The sequence below is a fragment of the Agaricus bisporus genome (assembly GCF_000300575.1).
Source record: "Agaricus bisporus var. bisporus H97 unplaced genomic scaffold AGABI2scaffold_2, whole genome shotgun sequence".
NCBI lineage: Eukaryota > Fungi > Basidiomycota > Agaricomycetes > Agaricales > Agaricaceae > Agaricus > Agaricus bisporus.
This window is the reverse complement of record NW_006267355.1, coordinates 1,017,727-1,033,049: the sequence shown is the minus strand read 5'-3', so window position 1 is coordinate 1,033,049 and position 15,323 is coordinate 1,017,727. Positions and strand designations below refer to the sequence as shown.

General features: G+C 47.5%; 6 protein-coding genes across 6 annotated transcripts; 4 read left to right on the top strand and 2 right to left on the bottom strand.

Moving 5' to 3' along the window:
- Nucleotides 1-53: 53 nt before the first annotated feature.
- Nucleotides 54-5,091, top strand: AGABI2DRAFT_216285 (hypothetical protein; the record flags this gene model as incomplete). Its single annotated transcript, XM_006458023.1, has 20 exons — nucleotides 54-201; nucleotides 249-346; nucleotides 406-654; nucleotides 706-1,124; nucleotides 1,174-1,336; nucleotides 1,395-1,497; nucleotides 1,548-1,704; nucleotides 1,755-1,821; nucleotides 1,878-1,968; nucleotides 2,019-2,128; nucleotides 2,181-2,272; nucleotides 2,323-2,805; nucleotides 2,859-2,953; nucleotides 3,003-3,376; nucleotides 3,429-3,510; nucleotides 3,564-3,727; nucleotides 3,780-3,920; nucleotides 3,972-4,039; nucleotides 4,093-4,735; nucleotides 4,795-5,091. 19 exons carry the CDS (start codon nucleotides 54-56, stop codon nucleotides 4,421-4,423), a joined length of 3,435 nt encoding a protein of 1,144 aa, XP_006458086.1. The 3' UTR covers nucleotides 4,424-4,735; nucleotides 4,795-5,091.
- On the bottom strand, nucleotides 5,084-5,984 carry AGABI2DRAFT_183173 (hypothetical protein). The gene is made up of 3 exons (XM_006458022.1): nucleotides 5,814-5,984; nucleotides 5,516-5,762; nucleotides 5,084-5,459 (listed from the first exon to the last, which is right to left on the bottom strand). Exons 1-3 carry the CDS (start codon nucleotides 5,957-5,959, stop codon nucleotides 5,160-5,162), a joined length of 693 nt encoding a protein of 230 aa, XP_006458085.1. The 5' UTR covers nucleotides 5,960-5,984; the 3' UTR covers nucleotides 5,084-5,159.
- A 328-nt stretch (nucleotides 5,985-6,312) lies between these two features.
- AGABI2DRAFT_63607 (hypothetical protein) lies at nucleotides 6,313-8,094 on the top strand (the record flags this gene model as incomplete). Its single annotated transcript, XM_006458021.1, has 8 exons — nucleotides 6,313-6,486; nucleotides 6,537-6,554; nucleotides 6,605-6,700; nucleotides 6,757-6,923; nucleotides 6,986-6,994; nucleotides 7,047-7,556; nucleotides 7,609-7,752; nucleotides 7,803-8,094. The coding sequence occupies 8 exons, from the start codon at nucleotides 6,313-6,315 to the stop codon at nucleotides 8,092-8,094; spliced, it is 1,410 nt and encodes a 469-aa protein (XP_006458084.1).
- Nucleotides 8,095-8,298: 204 nt separating this feature from the next.
- AGABI2DRAFT_199321 (hypothetical protein) lies at nucleotides 8,299-11,323 on the top strand (the record flags this gene model as incomplete). The annotated part of the gene is made up of 9 exons (XM_006458020.1): nucleotides 8,299-8,829; nucleotides 8,881-8,969; nucleotides 9,033-9,817; nucleotides 9,872-9,954; nucleotides 10,007-10,213; nucleotides 10,243-10,435; nucleotides 10,492-10,684; nucleotides 10,740-10,932; nucleotides 10,995-11,323. 9 exons carry the CDS (start codon nucleotides 8,299-8,301, stop codon nucleotides 11,250-11,252), a joined length of 2,532 nt encoding a protein of 843 aa, XP_006458083.1. The 3' UTR covers nucleotides 11,253-11,323.
- Nucleotides 11,324-11,384: 61 nt separating this feature from the next.
- AGABI2DRAFT_183171 (hypothetical protein) lies at nucleotides 11,385-13,716 on the top strand (the record flags this gene model as incomplete). The annotated part of the gene is made up of 10 exons (XM_006458019.1): nucleotides 11,385-11,404; nucleotides 11,455-11,689; nucleotides 11,738-12,110; nucleotides 12,162-12,346; nucleotides 12,404-12,696; nucleotides 12,756-13,036; nucleotides 13,092-13,180; nucleotides 13,232-13,297; nucleotides 13,348-13,424; nucleotides 13,484-13,716. 10 exons carry the CDS (start codon nucleotides 11,385-11,387, stop codon nucleotides 13,599-13,601), a joined length of 1,737 nt encoding a protein of 578 aa, XP_006458082.1. The 3' UTR covers nucleotides 13,602-13,716.
- Nucleotides 13,717-14,178: 462 nt separating this feature from the next.
- Nucleotides 14,179-15,273, bottom strand: AGABI2DRAFT_115101 (hypothetical protein; the record flags this gene model as incomplete). The annotated part of the gene is made up of 3 exons (XM_006458018.1): nucleotides 14,179-14,847; nucleotides 14,901-15,029; nucleotides 15,082-15,273. 3 exons carry the CDS (start codon nucleotides 15,271-15,273, stop codon nucleotides 14,179-14,181), a joined length of 990 nt encoding a protein of 329 aa, XP_006458081.1.
- Between the last annotated feature and the right edge of the window lie 50 nt (nucleotides 15,274-15,323).

Genomic DNA, 15,323 nt, shown 5'->3' with positions numbered 1-15,323 from the left:
AGGCACCGATACATTCAAACCCTTCCGGCCTTGGAGAACCGCAATCAACGCTTATGGATATTGACGAGACTGAGTCTGTGGCTACAGAACGTAGTGTTGCAAAGGCTTACGGAGAACCCATATATGCCAAGTCGGATGAGATGACAGTCTCGTTCTATGCCAGTCTGCCTGTGGAGGTCAAACAAGTACTTCGGAATGCCGGTATGCTTCTGAACTGGCCGGATTCGTTGTCGGCTGATCCATGGTAGATTTCTTTAAGGATGCCTATACTGGCTCTGTTGATACAGTTGCTGGATTTGCACTTGTGGCTTCCGCACAAACTTGTTTTGTGTGGCAGCATGTCCAGGTATTCGCTCTCGACATCAACGTGAATGTCCACTCATCAATGTCTTTTGTGCCTGCCAGGCGATTCGTGGTACTCCTACTTGTTATATATTCTCGTGTCCTCAGGACCATACTGGAGCAAGCCCGCCCCTCCACGCGTTCATTCCCCATGCACCATTGCGTGAACCAGGTCTGATCCTTGTTTCGCATTCAGGTCAAGTTCGACTCTGGGAAAACATTAGCACTGGTTTGGCAGGTGGCGAAAATTATTCTACAATGGAGTTGGATGTGAAAGAGGATGAATATGTGACAAATTTTATTCGAGTGGATGTGAGTTGATTCATTCCCTCAATTAATTTCCTTTGACTCTAAATTTACAAGGCTCAAACATTTCTTGCGTCAACATCCTCAGGACACCTTTTCCGATTGGGTCTTACACCTACTGGAGGAAAGTATCGTCTTGTGTCCCATCTTTTTGCTCGGCCTACCACCTCTCTTAATCTCTCGCGATTTTTCCCATCTTTGTTTGGCGCCTCAGAACTTAGACCAGCGGATGCCATGAATGCGTACGTGAGTTCAATAACTCTGGGCAAGCTTTCGACCACGGGCGAACGAGAGGTTTGGGTTTTGGTCAATGAAAGGATACAGAAGTGGGAATTAAAGCCTGAAGGATGGGAAGAGCTGTTGCTTGACAGGAATGTTGTAGGGCTATTGAAAACGGCTGTGAAGGATAAGTTCAGAATCAGCGAAGAGGATGACCAGTCAATGGATTTCGAATTGATTGACCTCGCATTCGAAAGGTAGGTTATTGTTAAGTTGACAAGATAAATCTCACTGAACTGGTTGTAGCGAGGATAAACTCGTTGTCCTGGTTTCTTATGCACACGCAGAAGAGAGCTCGCTGATGTCTACAGACATCTCCGGAATGCGCAGAGTCTTTGCCGTGGTCAGGTTATCTGTCTATGGAGATACATTCAAAATTGAAAGCACGAAATCCGTCCCATATCAGACCGTGAGCCACCATCAGCTCTCTTTTGCCTCAATGATTTCGCAGTCTCATAATTCTGAAGACTGCCACAAGTGGTGCACCAGCGCATCCCCGAATATATTTTTTGGCTAATGGTGCCGTTGCGGTTGTACAATTTGGTGACGCTGTAACGTTCATTGCTCGAGGTACAGTGGCTCGCGTTTAATCATTCACGTATTTTCTCACTGGGGTATAGACTCTAATTATCGGGATCGGCTAGAGCTCAAATCTGTCACGGATAGGACTCTAGGTGTTGGGGTTTACGAGTCGGATCGTACTCTTCTCATGTTGACGGCCTCAACAATGATGAGAGTAAGGGTGGATGTCGAAAAAATTGAAGCTTTTGATTATGAGTAAGTTCTTTTACATCGACAGAGTTTGCTAAACCCCTTGCTTGTTTCAGGATTGGATTTACCAACCTCATCAAATCTATCATGATGCAGGCCATTTTATACGGTTCTCTCCCCGAAGTCTGTGCTTTTCATCCACTTCTGATATCGGCACATTGAAGCTACTATACTACTAGAATCCCTTACATTTCAGCTTCCCTCCCGAAATTGATGCGGAAAGGCTAATGCAAGGCGCTGAGCAGCTAAGCGACGCCGTTCTTCGCTCTGGTGAGACAATGCTTATAGTATAGAAAAAGGGTAATTCTAATTCATAGCAGACCCAGATGTCGTGCGGAAAAATCACGATTTGACATCACAATTAATCAGTCGAAAAGAAAGGCTCAGCTGGTTGATTCAGTTCATCAATGATAATGCCGTCCTTGGAAAGGTGAGACCATTTGACTGTAGCGTTGCGGCGGATTGGCATTGAGTACCTATAGATGTCTCAAAGGAGTCGACAGCAACTCGCGACAGATGCTGAGAAACTGTATGCAGCACACCAGCTTTGGGTGCAATACAACGACCTCCTTGCGTATGTGGCCCCAGTCCCCTTTACGATCCCATTTGATCCTTTGGACCTAGCACGAACCCGCAATTCAGCGTCCTGAATGATGCTGTGCATGATTACATGACAGAAGTTGGTGAAAGCGCACATGAGGATGTCTTGCGCGCTTTCTTCCGCCTTCGTGTCAGTGATATTGGTAGACTTATCAAGAAAGTCAAGGATGCCGCGACTGCTGCTGCGCGTAACACCGGTCGCAATATTGCCGAATTCTTGCCTGAGGCAAACCGCATTGTAATCAGTGTCTTGCGTTCTGCATTTGACTATCGAGACTACAATTTAGGCGTTTATGGAATAGAGCCACCAATGCTCAGGCCTTGGACTAGCCGGCCCTCTGTTATAGACGTGGTACTTGCATTGTTTGATGCGTCAACAAAGGTTTTGGAAAATCAGACTACGAGCGGGGGAAACCAATCAGGGCTGGGAGAGCTTAACTCTCAGCTGGCAGATCTAGCAGAGTTTCTACTAGCGTGTATCCAAGAAAGACTAAATTGGTTAGCACGGTCAGTATCATCTGTTCTTATTTTTCAAAGGCATAGCGTTTAATTTATAACAGTAGGGTTGCTTCCGATGAGCCGAGTGCCAAGAGAGACAAGGAAGAGCTTGAGCAAAGGTTTGCTCTACTCAGGCCCGAAGTACTGGAAACCCTCAGTAAATCTATCTATTTGATTCATTCACCATACTTATCAAAGGGATTTAGGACGGTGTGGCCACGAGAATGCGGCTTTCGCCCTTGGCGAACAATATCGCGATTTTAGCAGCCTGGTGGCGCTGTGTCATCGTGAAGTTGTCTACCCACCTGAGAAAAATCCTAACGCAGCAAGAATCCAATCATATATCGATCGATTCAAAGAAGATTTTACAAGAGAGTTGTATCAGTGGTATATTCAACATGGTGAACTCCGTGTCATGTTCTCGGAAGACGATGAAAGGGGATACATGGACAAGTTTTTCGTGGAGCAACCAAATGATTCGATATCTTGGTTACACGATATCGGGAAGAAGCGGTTCGATGCTGCCTCTGATGCTCTTTTGAGAGAGGCACGGGGAGCGGTGAATTTGGAATCTAAACATGTGAGTGGTTTAATTTATGTTCGAGCTGCTATGTCAGGCTGATGGAAACCAGCTTTTATTAAGCATTGGCAAGCTGGCGCATTTGGCCCAAGTGTACGACAATGCTGTATCCATGAATGAGAAAACGCTTGATTGTAAGTGAGATGATTCGCCGAAACGTCGGGCATGGTATCTGACCAATTTTTAGGGTATCACGATGAGCTCGACTTTGTTAGTGTACATGAGGCACTGTTAGAAGACATGCAAACCGCATTAGTGGGCATGCGTGGACGGCATTCACTTGACAACCAAATCGATACGATAGTCAAGGCAAAGGCAATTGGACTCGCGGAGAAGAAGGGGATGTTGCACGTGAGGTATTTCATGAATCTGAAGCACAACATGGACTAAAAGGGCTGTACAGATTTTCAAAGACCTTGTCAAGCATCTATTGCAGGGAAAAGCACTGTCAATAGAGGATGCTGCTGATATGTTGACCCTCAAAGACAATGAAGAGACAATTGAAGATTTTGCGACGGCTCTGCAACTAGTATCGCGTGCAACAGTGAGCAGTTACGAGTTTAATTTGTGCGGCTGGTACTTACGACTGGTGCAGAATCTTCCTGAGGCCCGGAAAAAGTCTGCACTGCGTACAGTTTGGCGTCGAGTATACCTCCACGATGAGTGAATGCGTTTTTTTTTTGTGTGATGGCGAGCCTCTATTGACTGAGAAATAGCTGGAATGCGATTCGAAAAACTGTCAATGTTTCTGACGCAGAGCTTAGCGAACGTTTCAAAAGAACAGCATTGTATTCTGTTCTCTCTATCCAACTTCCGAGAAACAAGGCGGATGAGGAATTGGAAATCAAGCCTGACGAAGCGCTTGGAATCCCGACGCAGGAAGAAGTAGCATCCAGATGGCCTGGGATGTCGCCAGAACAATCGGAGGCGGTAATCAATGATTATATTAACGAGATGGACGCTCTAGGAGAATTGGAGTTGGATGAAGAGTTGTTTATACGGGTGAGAGAATTGGCGGGTCAAGATGCGGTATGGGATGAAGAGTAGAGGGGATGTTGTATTAGTTAGTGCTATTGATTAATGTCTCGCATGCGGTAGTTTCTTGTGATGTTTTGGTGATGAAGAAAATATGCCGCTAATGCGAGAAGTGAACCTTTGGAAGTGAACGCGAAAATCGAGCATGATGAGAGCGATATTGCGGCGGCGCCATTCGGAAGTGTAGGCATCCGTGCGAAGCTTCTCCTGCGTAATCCATTTTTTATAAAACTCTGATAGCACGTGCTCCTTATCGAGGGGTGTAGCATTTTCCGGAAGAGTTGAGAGAACGGTTTGTTTAGCAGTCTCGAACCGGGTGTTGGACTGTGATTTGCGAGAAGTCAGCTATAGGACCTTTGATTTACTGGTGACATAAGACTCACGTCGAGCCAAAAGTTATGATTGAAGGCGTCGAGCTGTTGCCTTTGTAGGTAAAATTGGAGTTCGAGGTTGGCAGCACGGTCGTTGCCCGAGGTGTTTGTGAACTCGGAGAGAGAGTAGGGATGACGGAGAAGAGTGGGAGGAGAGGCGCCTACAGAGTCTGGGGAGTCGTCGTAGATGATGGGGCGCATATTGGAGATGGGGTCCGGGGGTGCGACGAGGTGAGCACGGCATGCGGAGGCATGTAAGAAGCGGATACGAGCTCGGAGGACAGGCGGACGCAGTGGTAGGAGCATGGCCGACCGTGAGTAATTTAATTGTGCAAATCATATTTAGAGCTAATGATTAAGTACGGCTACATACTTCTCTACGAAAAAAGTTTCCAAAGCGACTGTTTCAACTCTTTGGGCGGAGGGATACCCAGGTCTTCTGTTATGTCTTCTAGAAGACCAGGTTCCGCCGAAGCAGATCCAGACTGCTTGTCAGCTGGAGGGGTCGCGTCCGCATCGATGGTTTCGTCTTCAGAGACTGCATCGAGGTTGTGCAGTGGTCCACTGGCAGGATGGGTGCTCAACCCACCGACCACGACGATTTTGGGAAGGACCTTCTCGGGGGAAGCGAATTTTTCTTCGGGTGTAGTGGAATCCCAAAAGTCAGGAACGTATGGCTGGCAAAATGTATTCTTAGGACAGAGTGAGTGCAAATAGAAGGATATATGCGTACGACTTCGATGGGAGGTTCTGGGTCTGGCTGGGAAAGATCGGGGATGGCGACATTGAACAGCTGGTGCCGCGGCGGGGGGGCAGAGGTGGCTGCTGTTGGCGGGACGCCTGGGCCTGGAGCTACGGTATGCGCCATGGACCGGACATCGGCAGGTCTCTGCTGTTTTGGGAGGGGTGGAGTAGGAGGGGTCATTGAACGTTTTTCATGCTCGGAGATGCGCAAGATGAGGTTGGCCTTGGATCCTTTGCTGGGGGGTGGTCAGCGAGGCGGCAGGAGGATCTAAAATTGAAAGACATACGCAGAAAGGCCGCGGTCCCTTGCCTCCTTCCTCAACGACGCGACAGTCTCATTTTCCCACGTGCGCGAGAGAAGGACGGGCGAGACGAATGTGCGGCGTGGCTGTGGCACGAGAGAGGGCCTGAGGCGAGCTAGGCGGGAGAGCATTGCAGTGGCGAACAGGAGGAAAATGGCAGAGCCACGTGACTGCTATAGATAAAGTGAACGGCGAGGTGCTCCTCCTCCCGGCTCACCACTTGTCCAACTCGTCATCGTTCAGCCCTCCGCCGCGCCGTCTGCTGGGCCATCGACAGTCAGGTGCAGCTCGCTTGTCACAGTTCCCAGGTTTGACAGTCGCCCACATCAGCCTCGTGTTTTCGTCGTGGCCTCACCATCTTAGCGCTCGTACTTGGTCTACGTTTATTGGCCCTGAATCCATCATAAATAATCTCAGACTTCTACCATGCTTCTCACACCGACGTGCGCACATTCCCTCTCCCGCGCCATCCCCTCCACCGCTCATGCTCCTCTTCAACAGATCTGCGAACATCAACCTCCCAAATCAGCCTGGCTTCTGGGGAAGGTTCAAACCCAAAAACAAGGAGCCGGATCTCCGTCAGCAGGCCGCCCAGATGTCACTAGAAACACAGCGCCTGCTGACTCTGGTCTTTGGTGAACAGGAATCAATCCACAAAGTATACCCCTTCTCTCAATTCCTCATCGCATCTCATCTTGTCCGCAACAGCTTCCACAGACGTATTTCGTGCGTTTGCAATTTTTCGGCAACTATCGCCTGCCTCTCATGTTTCCTAGGACCTGGAAGCTCTTGCCCGTGATTGGGCAAAACCACCTCCCGGCGCTGAATTTTTTCTCCGCGTCCCCATCGAGTATGCCTCAGTACATGCCGCTGTAAGCCAATAAGAATCCAATCGTCGACTGTTGACCAACCAATCCACAGCGACTAGTCTCCGGATTGTATATCTACGTTCGTCCTAACATCCGAGCGCCTAGATATCAATGCTGATATCGTACAGCTAGCAGGAGATGACTCGTATCAAATTGCTATCAAAGGAGTGTACGGACTCCGAGTCGAAATCGTGACTGATGCTCCTCCTCCTCCTGATGAGCCTCCGTGAGTTGTCAACTTTCAGAATTCTCACCCCAACTAACCATCTAGGATGATCCTCATCACAGTCCACCACCGTGAGCGAATTTCTCGGAATCCTTTTTGGTAACTCATCATCACCTTCAAAAGGCCTCCCCCAGTTCTTGATATGCCGGCAACGTTCAGCCTGGAACTAGAACCTGGACAAACTGTCGCCCTCGACGTCTCCGTCGTGTCCGATGAGCTAGATATGGCAAGAATGGACGATGGCACTATCGTAGATGGTCAATTCTGGGGAAAACTCGATATTGTCCATCAAGGTGACAATCATAAACTCAACTTTTCTGGTACACGGATGCCCCCCGGCGAAGAATACTCCGCGGATATTATGTTTGACTCGAAGATCATATCCAAGCTTGCCATCGCCTCTAAACCTCCAGTCGCTAAGTGTCAGCTGAGCGTCATCTGTCCAGCCAGCCAGTACTGTGATATCACCTTGCAGACATCACCTTACTGGAAGCTTAGCATGATCTGGCCACCGGCAGAAGCGGTCCAAGGAGACCCCAACAGAGTAAAGCTTTTCTTCCAAAGCCACCCCGGGGGAGCCATGGAGCATTACACTAGCGAAACTGTCACAACGGCCTTCTACTATGAAGCAACGTGAGTACCCCTCATGAAAGTGATCATGTTGATATCTAATGAAATTCTGTAGACCCGACGTTTCCATGATCGACACAAACTCATTTATCAATAGTCGCAATGGTTTCGCTATGCCTTTCAGAGACTTCTTGCTGCATCTCAAGAACGTGCTTGATCAACTCGGACTTTCCATTCACGCTCGTACAAATTTTATAAAGTAAGCCTCATTTTTCGTGCTACATGGGCGATATAGACTTATTTTCTCAGCAATAACATTGCGTCATGGTCTCTCCATAGGAATATTGCATATCGGTTCTTGACACCAGCTAAAATCGCTGCAGCAATCGATATCACCGTGCATGTCAACCCTTGTACCTTTACCCGACTGTTCTTGATCTGGAGAGGTCTCAATGACGAAGACGTCAGTGCTGATTTCGATGGCGCTGGGGAGAAAGAGGCGAATGTCTTCAACTGGAGAGAAATTATCGGGTGGTCAGAGCATATGAAAGACCCAAATTTGTTCCGTATCCTGGAGCTCTCCGTCATGGATATCACATAGACTCCGTTGGTCATCTCACCGTCGAAACATCCTATACCTATACTATATTCGTGCGCGAACTTTCTCTCCGGTTCATATACTATGTATGCGAAGCTTTGCTTTACGGTTCATATATCCCCTTAATAGTCCACCTTGTACAATTGATCGTTATGTAACCATAGTGCTAAGTGACGTCACGCGTCTTTTCCTGAAGATCCCTCACCCATGTCCCAAAGCGCTGTCCCTGCTACACCTACACGGCGTTCAAAGCGATTCCAACCTCTTGCGACACCCTCAAGAAGACAAACAGCTCAATTTGACTGCTTTTGGGATGGACCGTCAATATATACACGAGCGGTCAATCCCAGCCTTGATCTACTCCAGGATGAACGCGACGAACTTGAGGAAGACAGCGTTAACGACATGCAAACGGTGTTCTATGATGGATTATCCATGAGGACACAAAAAGCGAAAATGTACAATGCGGTAAAGAAAAATCAGAAGAGACGAAGGGTCATTGAAGAAACTCAACAAATTTATCGCGTTGGAGATACCATTCTCATTGAGACAGACTCGTTTTATCGGGTCAGACGACCTCCAAGTATTGCTGTGATAGTTGCGATGTGGGAGTGTAGAAAGGAGGATGAGGACTTTACGGGTGGGCAGATGAATTCGACAAGGATGAGGATTAGGGTACATTGGTTTTTGAGACCCACGGAGATGGCTTCTATCCGTGCAAAACGTGCATATGACGAGGTATGTCGGATTTTCTCATTGTTCAATGTCTTTTCTAAAAACAGCTCTTAGAATGAAATATACTATAGTTTGGATTCTAGCGAAATCATTCTACCTGAGGTGGTCGTTTCGCGTTGTATCGTCATCGGCAATTATCAACAGTCACTTCAACCGAAAATCTCAGAAGCGGATAAAGCGAGGGGGCGCTCGAATTCCACAAATAGAACTGACGACAAGAGCGAAGATGAAGATAAAGGGCCGGAGGAGGAAGAACAACAGACCGACGAGACATTCGTTTGCAGGGTAGCTGTGGATTCATATCGCGGGCTCTTCTACGGATTTCATTGGGATGCTCATAGAAAAACCGTATCTTCGTTTGGAGTTCCTGAAGGAGAAGATCCTTCGTGGGGTAGCGGTATTGCTTGGAACGTGGAAGTACATGTGCCAAAACGAGAGCCAAAACGCAGTGGAAAGAAACCGGGCAGAAAGAAGCGGAAGTTGATTGGAGATGAAAGCGACAGTGATTCAATGGACGAATACAAAGGATCAGAAAATGGAGGAGATGATGCTGATGACCAGGACATTGAGATGGTCGTTACTGAAAATGAAGAAGAAGAAGAAGAAGAAGAAGATATACCCATGGAACCTCGAACGCCTAGCAAGAAGCGCGCCCGTCGGGAGCCCCATAATAAAAAAACTACTACTCCACGGAAACGCGTGAAAAAGTTGGCACAACCTACTCCACATTCTAAGGCTGCAGCGCGTAGACTGCAAGCGTCTCCTTCAAAAAAGAAACAAAAGTTTACTGTTCGGCCACGCACGCTACCTTCAGTTATGCAGACATGGAATTCAAATTTGAGGCAGCTGCCTTCAGATCCTTGGCTACGCGCGATGCATATGCTGCACGTTGGGAACAGGCCAGATTCGTTACCTTGTCGAGATGCAGAGTTTGAAAATGTGTTGAGATGTGTTGGTGAAATGCTTGAAGAGGGTAGTGGAGGCTGCGTATGTGGGTGTTTTTGTTCTACTGTTATTCGGTGGCAAGGCTCTTAATCTATTTCAGATATCTCAGGTGTTCCTGGGACTGGGAAAACGGCGACAGTTCACTCCGTTGTGATGGAGCTCAAGAACATGGCAATGAATAATGTAAGTGGTTTTTTCAATATACATTTCAATCAGATAATCAACTCCAAGGCAGGAAACAAATCCGTTCACGTTTGTTGAGATCAATGGCCTTCGACTACCAGAACCCTCGGCCGCGTATAATCTTCTTTGGGAAGCCATCTCAGGACATGATGTCGCTCAGGATGGTAATTTGGGCATATCTTCCAAAGAAAGCTTGAAGGCTCTCACTCGGTACTTCAGCGGAGGAGCAGGGCTTGGGCCCGGAAGGCATGCATGGCGAGTCGTTTTCTGCGTTGAGACGGAGGACAGCTTAATGATTTTTGTAACTGCAGTATTGTGTTGATGGATGAATTGGACCAGCTCGTGACAAATAAGCAGGATGTAGTCTACAATTTCTTCAATTGGCCTACGCTCGCCGGAAGCAAGCTTGTAGTTATTGCGGTGGCTAATACCATGGATCTACCTGAAAGAGTGATGAGTGGGCGAGTGAGAAGTCGACTGGGTTAGTCCGATTTACCGTTATACCAATGGCACACTACAGCTAAAATGGGCCAATAGGAATGATACGAATAAACTTTCAGCCGTATACCCGAGCACAGCTGGAAACTATTGTTCGTGCTCGACTCGCATCTGCGAAGGAAAGCTTGGATGAAGACTCCCATGATGTTATCGAGGAAAAGGCGATTACGATGGCTTCTATGAAAGTCAGTGGAATCAGTGGTGACGCTCGAAGAGTGCTGGATGTGTGCAGGTTGGATATAACCTCCTCCCTGACGGTTGCAAAATTCATTTGTTTAATTTCACAGACGCACGGTCGAACTAGCCCAATCGGAAAAGCGAACATCGACGATCAAAGACGTACAGGAGGTTTTCCGTGCAATGCAACATAACCCCGTTACTGCATACTTACAGGACTGCAGTTTCCATGAGCGACTCATGCTTGCTTCACTTGTGAAATGCATGAAGCGTGAGGGTGTCGAGGAAATTAAATGGGGTGAGGTAGGTTTTCACAAACCAACTTTGACAATCTCTTCGACGAAATGACTTTTCACTCCCTCTAGATTAGTCGCCAGCATATTATTTACATGAGTGTTATTCCCTCGGATTCGGACCCGAAGGCAAAGCCAACGCGGAACGAGCTATTAATGGTACGGGATTCCTTGTTAGCGTCTAGAGCAATAATTGTGGAAGAGGGTGCTGCGGTGTCACGAAAACCGGAAGACGAGAGGCGGGTTTTGCTTAATATTGAACAGGGTGAAGTGGAGCGTGTGCTCAGCGACGTTGGGGGTAATTCATGGAGAAATATCTTATGCTCGTAGGCCTAGTCTACATCTAGATCTGTCATATCTGTGTTAACTATGTGACGCGGTGTGTCGCGCATCACGTGACGTTACATCTCGCGTATCATTACCAAGTTAGGACGCCGCGCAATTGCTTCAGTTGTGTCAATAATGCCCAAACTATCTCAGTAGTGAGTTTACCATCTGTTGCAATGTTTTCCGAATTTCTCAAATGATCTAGTGAACTTGAGCGCGAGGCCAATATCGCCCGCAATCGCGCCCTTATGGAGGACCTCGAACTCAGTCGAGGGGCCTCTAACCTTGGTATAGCTAAGCCTAAGCCAGCGGCGAAACCTGTGCAGCCTGCAAAACGAAAACGCAAGGAGACTGAAGAACTTCCTAGGCGACAATCCGCCCGACTGAGAAAGAGTGTTGTCGACCCCAATGAGACTCCAGCACAGCGAAAGAAACGTCTGGTACGTTGTTTTACGCCTAGATTAGAAAACATCTCAAACGGATCACAGGAAAAGGAAGAGGCCCTTCGTATTAAACAAGAAGAAGCACGGTTTGAAGCAGAGGAGAAAGCTCGTACTGCCAAAAGGCCTCGTCATGAAGACCTGGTCCTTCATAAATTAGTGGAGCAGGATCCAGAAGACATCTCGACCCTCGATACTGTGTTCAAAAGTGTTGTCGATGAATCGCATCCTCGTCGTGTCGGAGACTTTGATGCCTTCGAGTACGACGACGACTCAGACAAGCGGGAAGCACGAGAGGTCGCGAAATTGAGGGAGAAGCTTCAGTCATTGAAAGTTGTCGCTCGAGCGAAAGTCAACCAAAATCGTATATATAGTGCTGCATACCATCCTGAAGTTTCCAAAGACCTTATCTTTTTTGGCGGTAAGTTGGTCGTCATCGTGAAGTTATATTTCCATTCATGCCTTTTGCCAGATAAACATGGTGAATTGGGTATTTGGGATGCAAGAGCGGCACCGGATGAAATTCTAGATGACGATGAGGACACTGAAGTTGGCACACGTGAAGGCGGCAAATATTGGCGATTACAATGTCACTGGCCAGCTTCCTCGAAGTCTTCGATAACCAGTATTAAATTTGATCCGGTCAATGCGCACACTGTGGGTTGCTATTTCGTCTCTTCTGTTTGCATTTTTGCATTCTGATCTTGCATCCAGGTATATACTACTTCTTATGATCGTACTATACGCAGCCTTTCGTTCACCACAGGGGTTTCGCAAGAGGTTTACGCGAGCGAAAATGACGCCCTCATTAATAATGTAGATCTCACGCCTTCGGGAAACGAAATGTGGATATGCGACGGTGCGGGCGGAGCGACACATCTTGACCTTCGCGAGAGACACCACAAAGTTCGACGATATGGATTATCTGATATTAAAATTGGATGCATCAGTGTCAACCCGTCGCGCCCTCACTTTGTCCTAACAGCAAGTAACAATCGTACTCTAAAGTATGCCTTTCCGTGCCATAAATGATCCGTTTCTATCTGGGTACTGACGAGCGTCAAAGAATTTGGGATATTCGCAAGTTGCGAGTCTTAGCTGGCGAGTCTCTTGACGCAACACTATCAACTGCGGCAACTTCATCACCATTACGAAAGAGGAAAGCTGATTCCGCAAAGAGATCCATAGTTGAATACAGTCACGATGTCGTTACGAAATTTGACGACTCCGAGGAAGGAGTGGGTCTACTTCGTGGTGACTATGCTCATGACAAGTCTTGTAGCTCCGCTTATTGGGACCCTCGGGGCAGACAGGTGGTTAGCACAAGCTACGATAATAATATACGGTGTATGTGACACTCATTCTGAAACCCTTCCAGAAGCTGACCTCTTCCATTCCATAGTGTGGAATCTCGATGGGCCAACACTGGATAGCTCGGATCCATTCGAAAGTTTCAGGCCTTTTTCAAGATTACGTCACGACTGCCAAACAGTAAGTCGCTTGCATTAGATATACGAAGAATAAGATTGACCTCGCTTCTAGGGGCGCTGGGTGACCATCTTGCGGGCTCAATGGAGTCCAAATCCTGATGCCTATCCTCACTTCACGGTCAGTGTCATCCGTCTTCTTCATTCAGACCTTCTAACCGAGCTATGCAGATTGGGAATATGAAACACTCACTAGACATCTTTTCTGGAAAGGGCGTACCTCTTGTTCGTTTATCAGATCCATCCCGGTAAATCCGTTTCTTTCCTTATTTACCCGCAAAGTCAGTTGTTCAACCGTTCCGTGCAGGATTTCCGCCGTTCAGGCTGTTACATGTTCACATCCCAATATTGTTGAACGTGCTGTTAGCGGTAATGCTAGTGGTCGTTGCGTCCTATGGGCCCCAGAAGATGTCGGATCGTCTTGAGTGCAACACTCATCGAGATAAACCATATCTATTATTTTATACACGTATTTAAGCTTGATCGTGTACACCTACTTGGAATCTGATGCACCAGTCCATTTTGATGGAATGGACTCACAGAAATGTAATTATGGAGATGAAAGAGCTGAGGCTGATGTTCTTTCCATCCTGCATATTGAAACAAAACTCAGGCATCAAACTTGAATGATTATCCTCACTCTGACCGTTGATATCACCCTCAGGCATCTGAGCTTACTCCATTATCGATAGCACAAAGACGCGCGAAGTGGCACCAAACCGACTCGGAACGTGGCAGCACCACACATCAGAACTCAAAAGACTTCATTTTTCGGAACCGTCTGCGTCACAAGGAGTAAGATAATTTGTCGAGGATATGGCATAACTAGACCAAGTGACAATACAATCTAGATGTCCGGAGCTTGGACGTAGGAGGCTGAGCTTAGGAGCCCCCATCATCAATCAATACTCTAACAGGAAATTAGATGGCACTGGGGTATTGGATTAATACAGTAACAAAGCGAATTAAGGATACAAACAAATCTAGTTGCAATTTATGTAGTCAATCAGCATACATGTCTTCCCAACCCATCTCGGACTCCGACAAGGATTGATTCACATGAACCGGTATCGTGGGGTTGGCTTCCTCGCCACCTGAAGATGATGGAGGGGGGGATTTTTCATTTTCTTTGATGATATCCCATATGTCGTCATCGTCAATATCCATCTCGTCAGCACCTCCGGAAGTGACCCTTGTAGCGGGTTGAATTGAAGCTGACGGCTCATCCAAGGCGGCCCACATCTCCTCGTCATCAACATCACCTGAAGAGGTAGGTGGCTGCTGACTTTGCGCCGGATGTAGGGTCCTTGCTTCTTCCAGCTGCTTCCAAAGGTTCTCCTCGTCATCATCGTCATCGACTATGGTCCTTCTGTTTGCAGGTGTTGAACTCGAAGTAGCGCTCATGGTGGAGGTTATTAAGTTGGAAGTTGAAGGACCAAACAGATCACCATGATCTTGAGAGCCATTTGTTGGTGGCTGTGAGGAAGCGCGAGGAGAAGGCAACGTAGAAGAACTCCTTACTTCTGGACGTGGTAGTGGAATACCCTCACGAGGTTGAGCCTTATCCTGATTCACTGGCTCTCTATCATCGTCGTCTGAATCAAGAGAGAGGTCTGCATCTAGATCCCGCATTTTACCATTCGCTTCGTCTCTCCAAACCGACAATGCAACCTACCACGGAGCGAGATCAGATCCGAGGAGTGTAAAAAGGCTAGGAAAAGAACACTTGCCTGCATCCGCTTGGAGTGGCATAGTTTTTCCACTCGTAAAACAGTGTCCCGGAACTTGAGCTTAGGATGAAGTCTGTGTGCCCAGAAGTTGTACACTCGCATGAGCCGCGTTAGATCTTCGACCTTGTACCCATGTTCGATCAGCAGCACAGATCATATCTGCATATATGCACACCTCATGCCCTTTTCCCTTGACTTTGAAATCCTTTAGTTCCGAGATCAGGTCAGGAAAGCCAGTTGGTCCAAGTAATAGGTTCTCGTTTAACGTTACGAGCTTTCGAGGTTTATTAGGCTCTTTTTCTTTCCCTTGTATTCCGTTTGTGGTACCCGTAGCTCCACCGTCTCGAGCTGGTGAGCTGGAAGGCATGGCGGTAAGAGGCGGTAACGATAAAGCTCGGCGATGCCTCTCTTCGGCCT

What these genes read in the sequence shown, in the direction of transcription:
- AGABI2DRAFT_183173 (XM_006458022.1), bottom strand. Translation starts at nt 5,959, where the DNA reads ATGCTCTCCCGCCTAGCTCGCCTCAGGCCCTCTCTCGTGCCACAGCCA. An exon ending in AGGGACCGCGGCCTTTCTGC is followed by an intron (nt 5,763 to 5,813) that starts GTATGTCTTTCA and finishes ACCACCCCCCAG; the next exon opens with CAAAGGATCCAAGGCCAACC. An exon ending in CAGAACCTCCCATCGAAGTC is followed by an intron (nt 5,460 to 5,515) that starts GTACGCATATAT and finishes ACATTTTGCCAG; the next exon opens with CCATACGTTCCTGACTTTTG.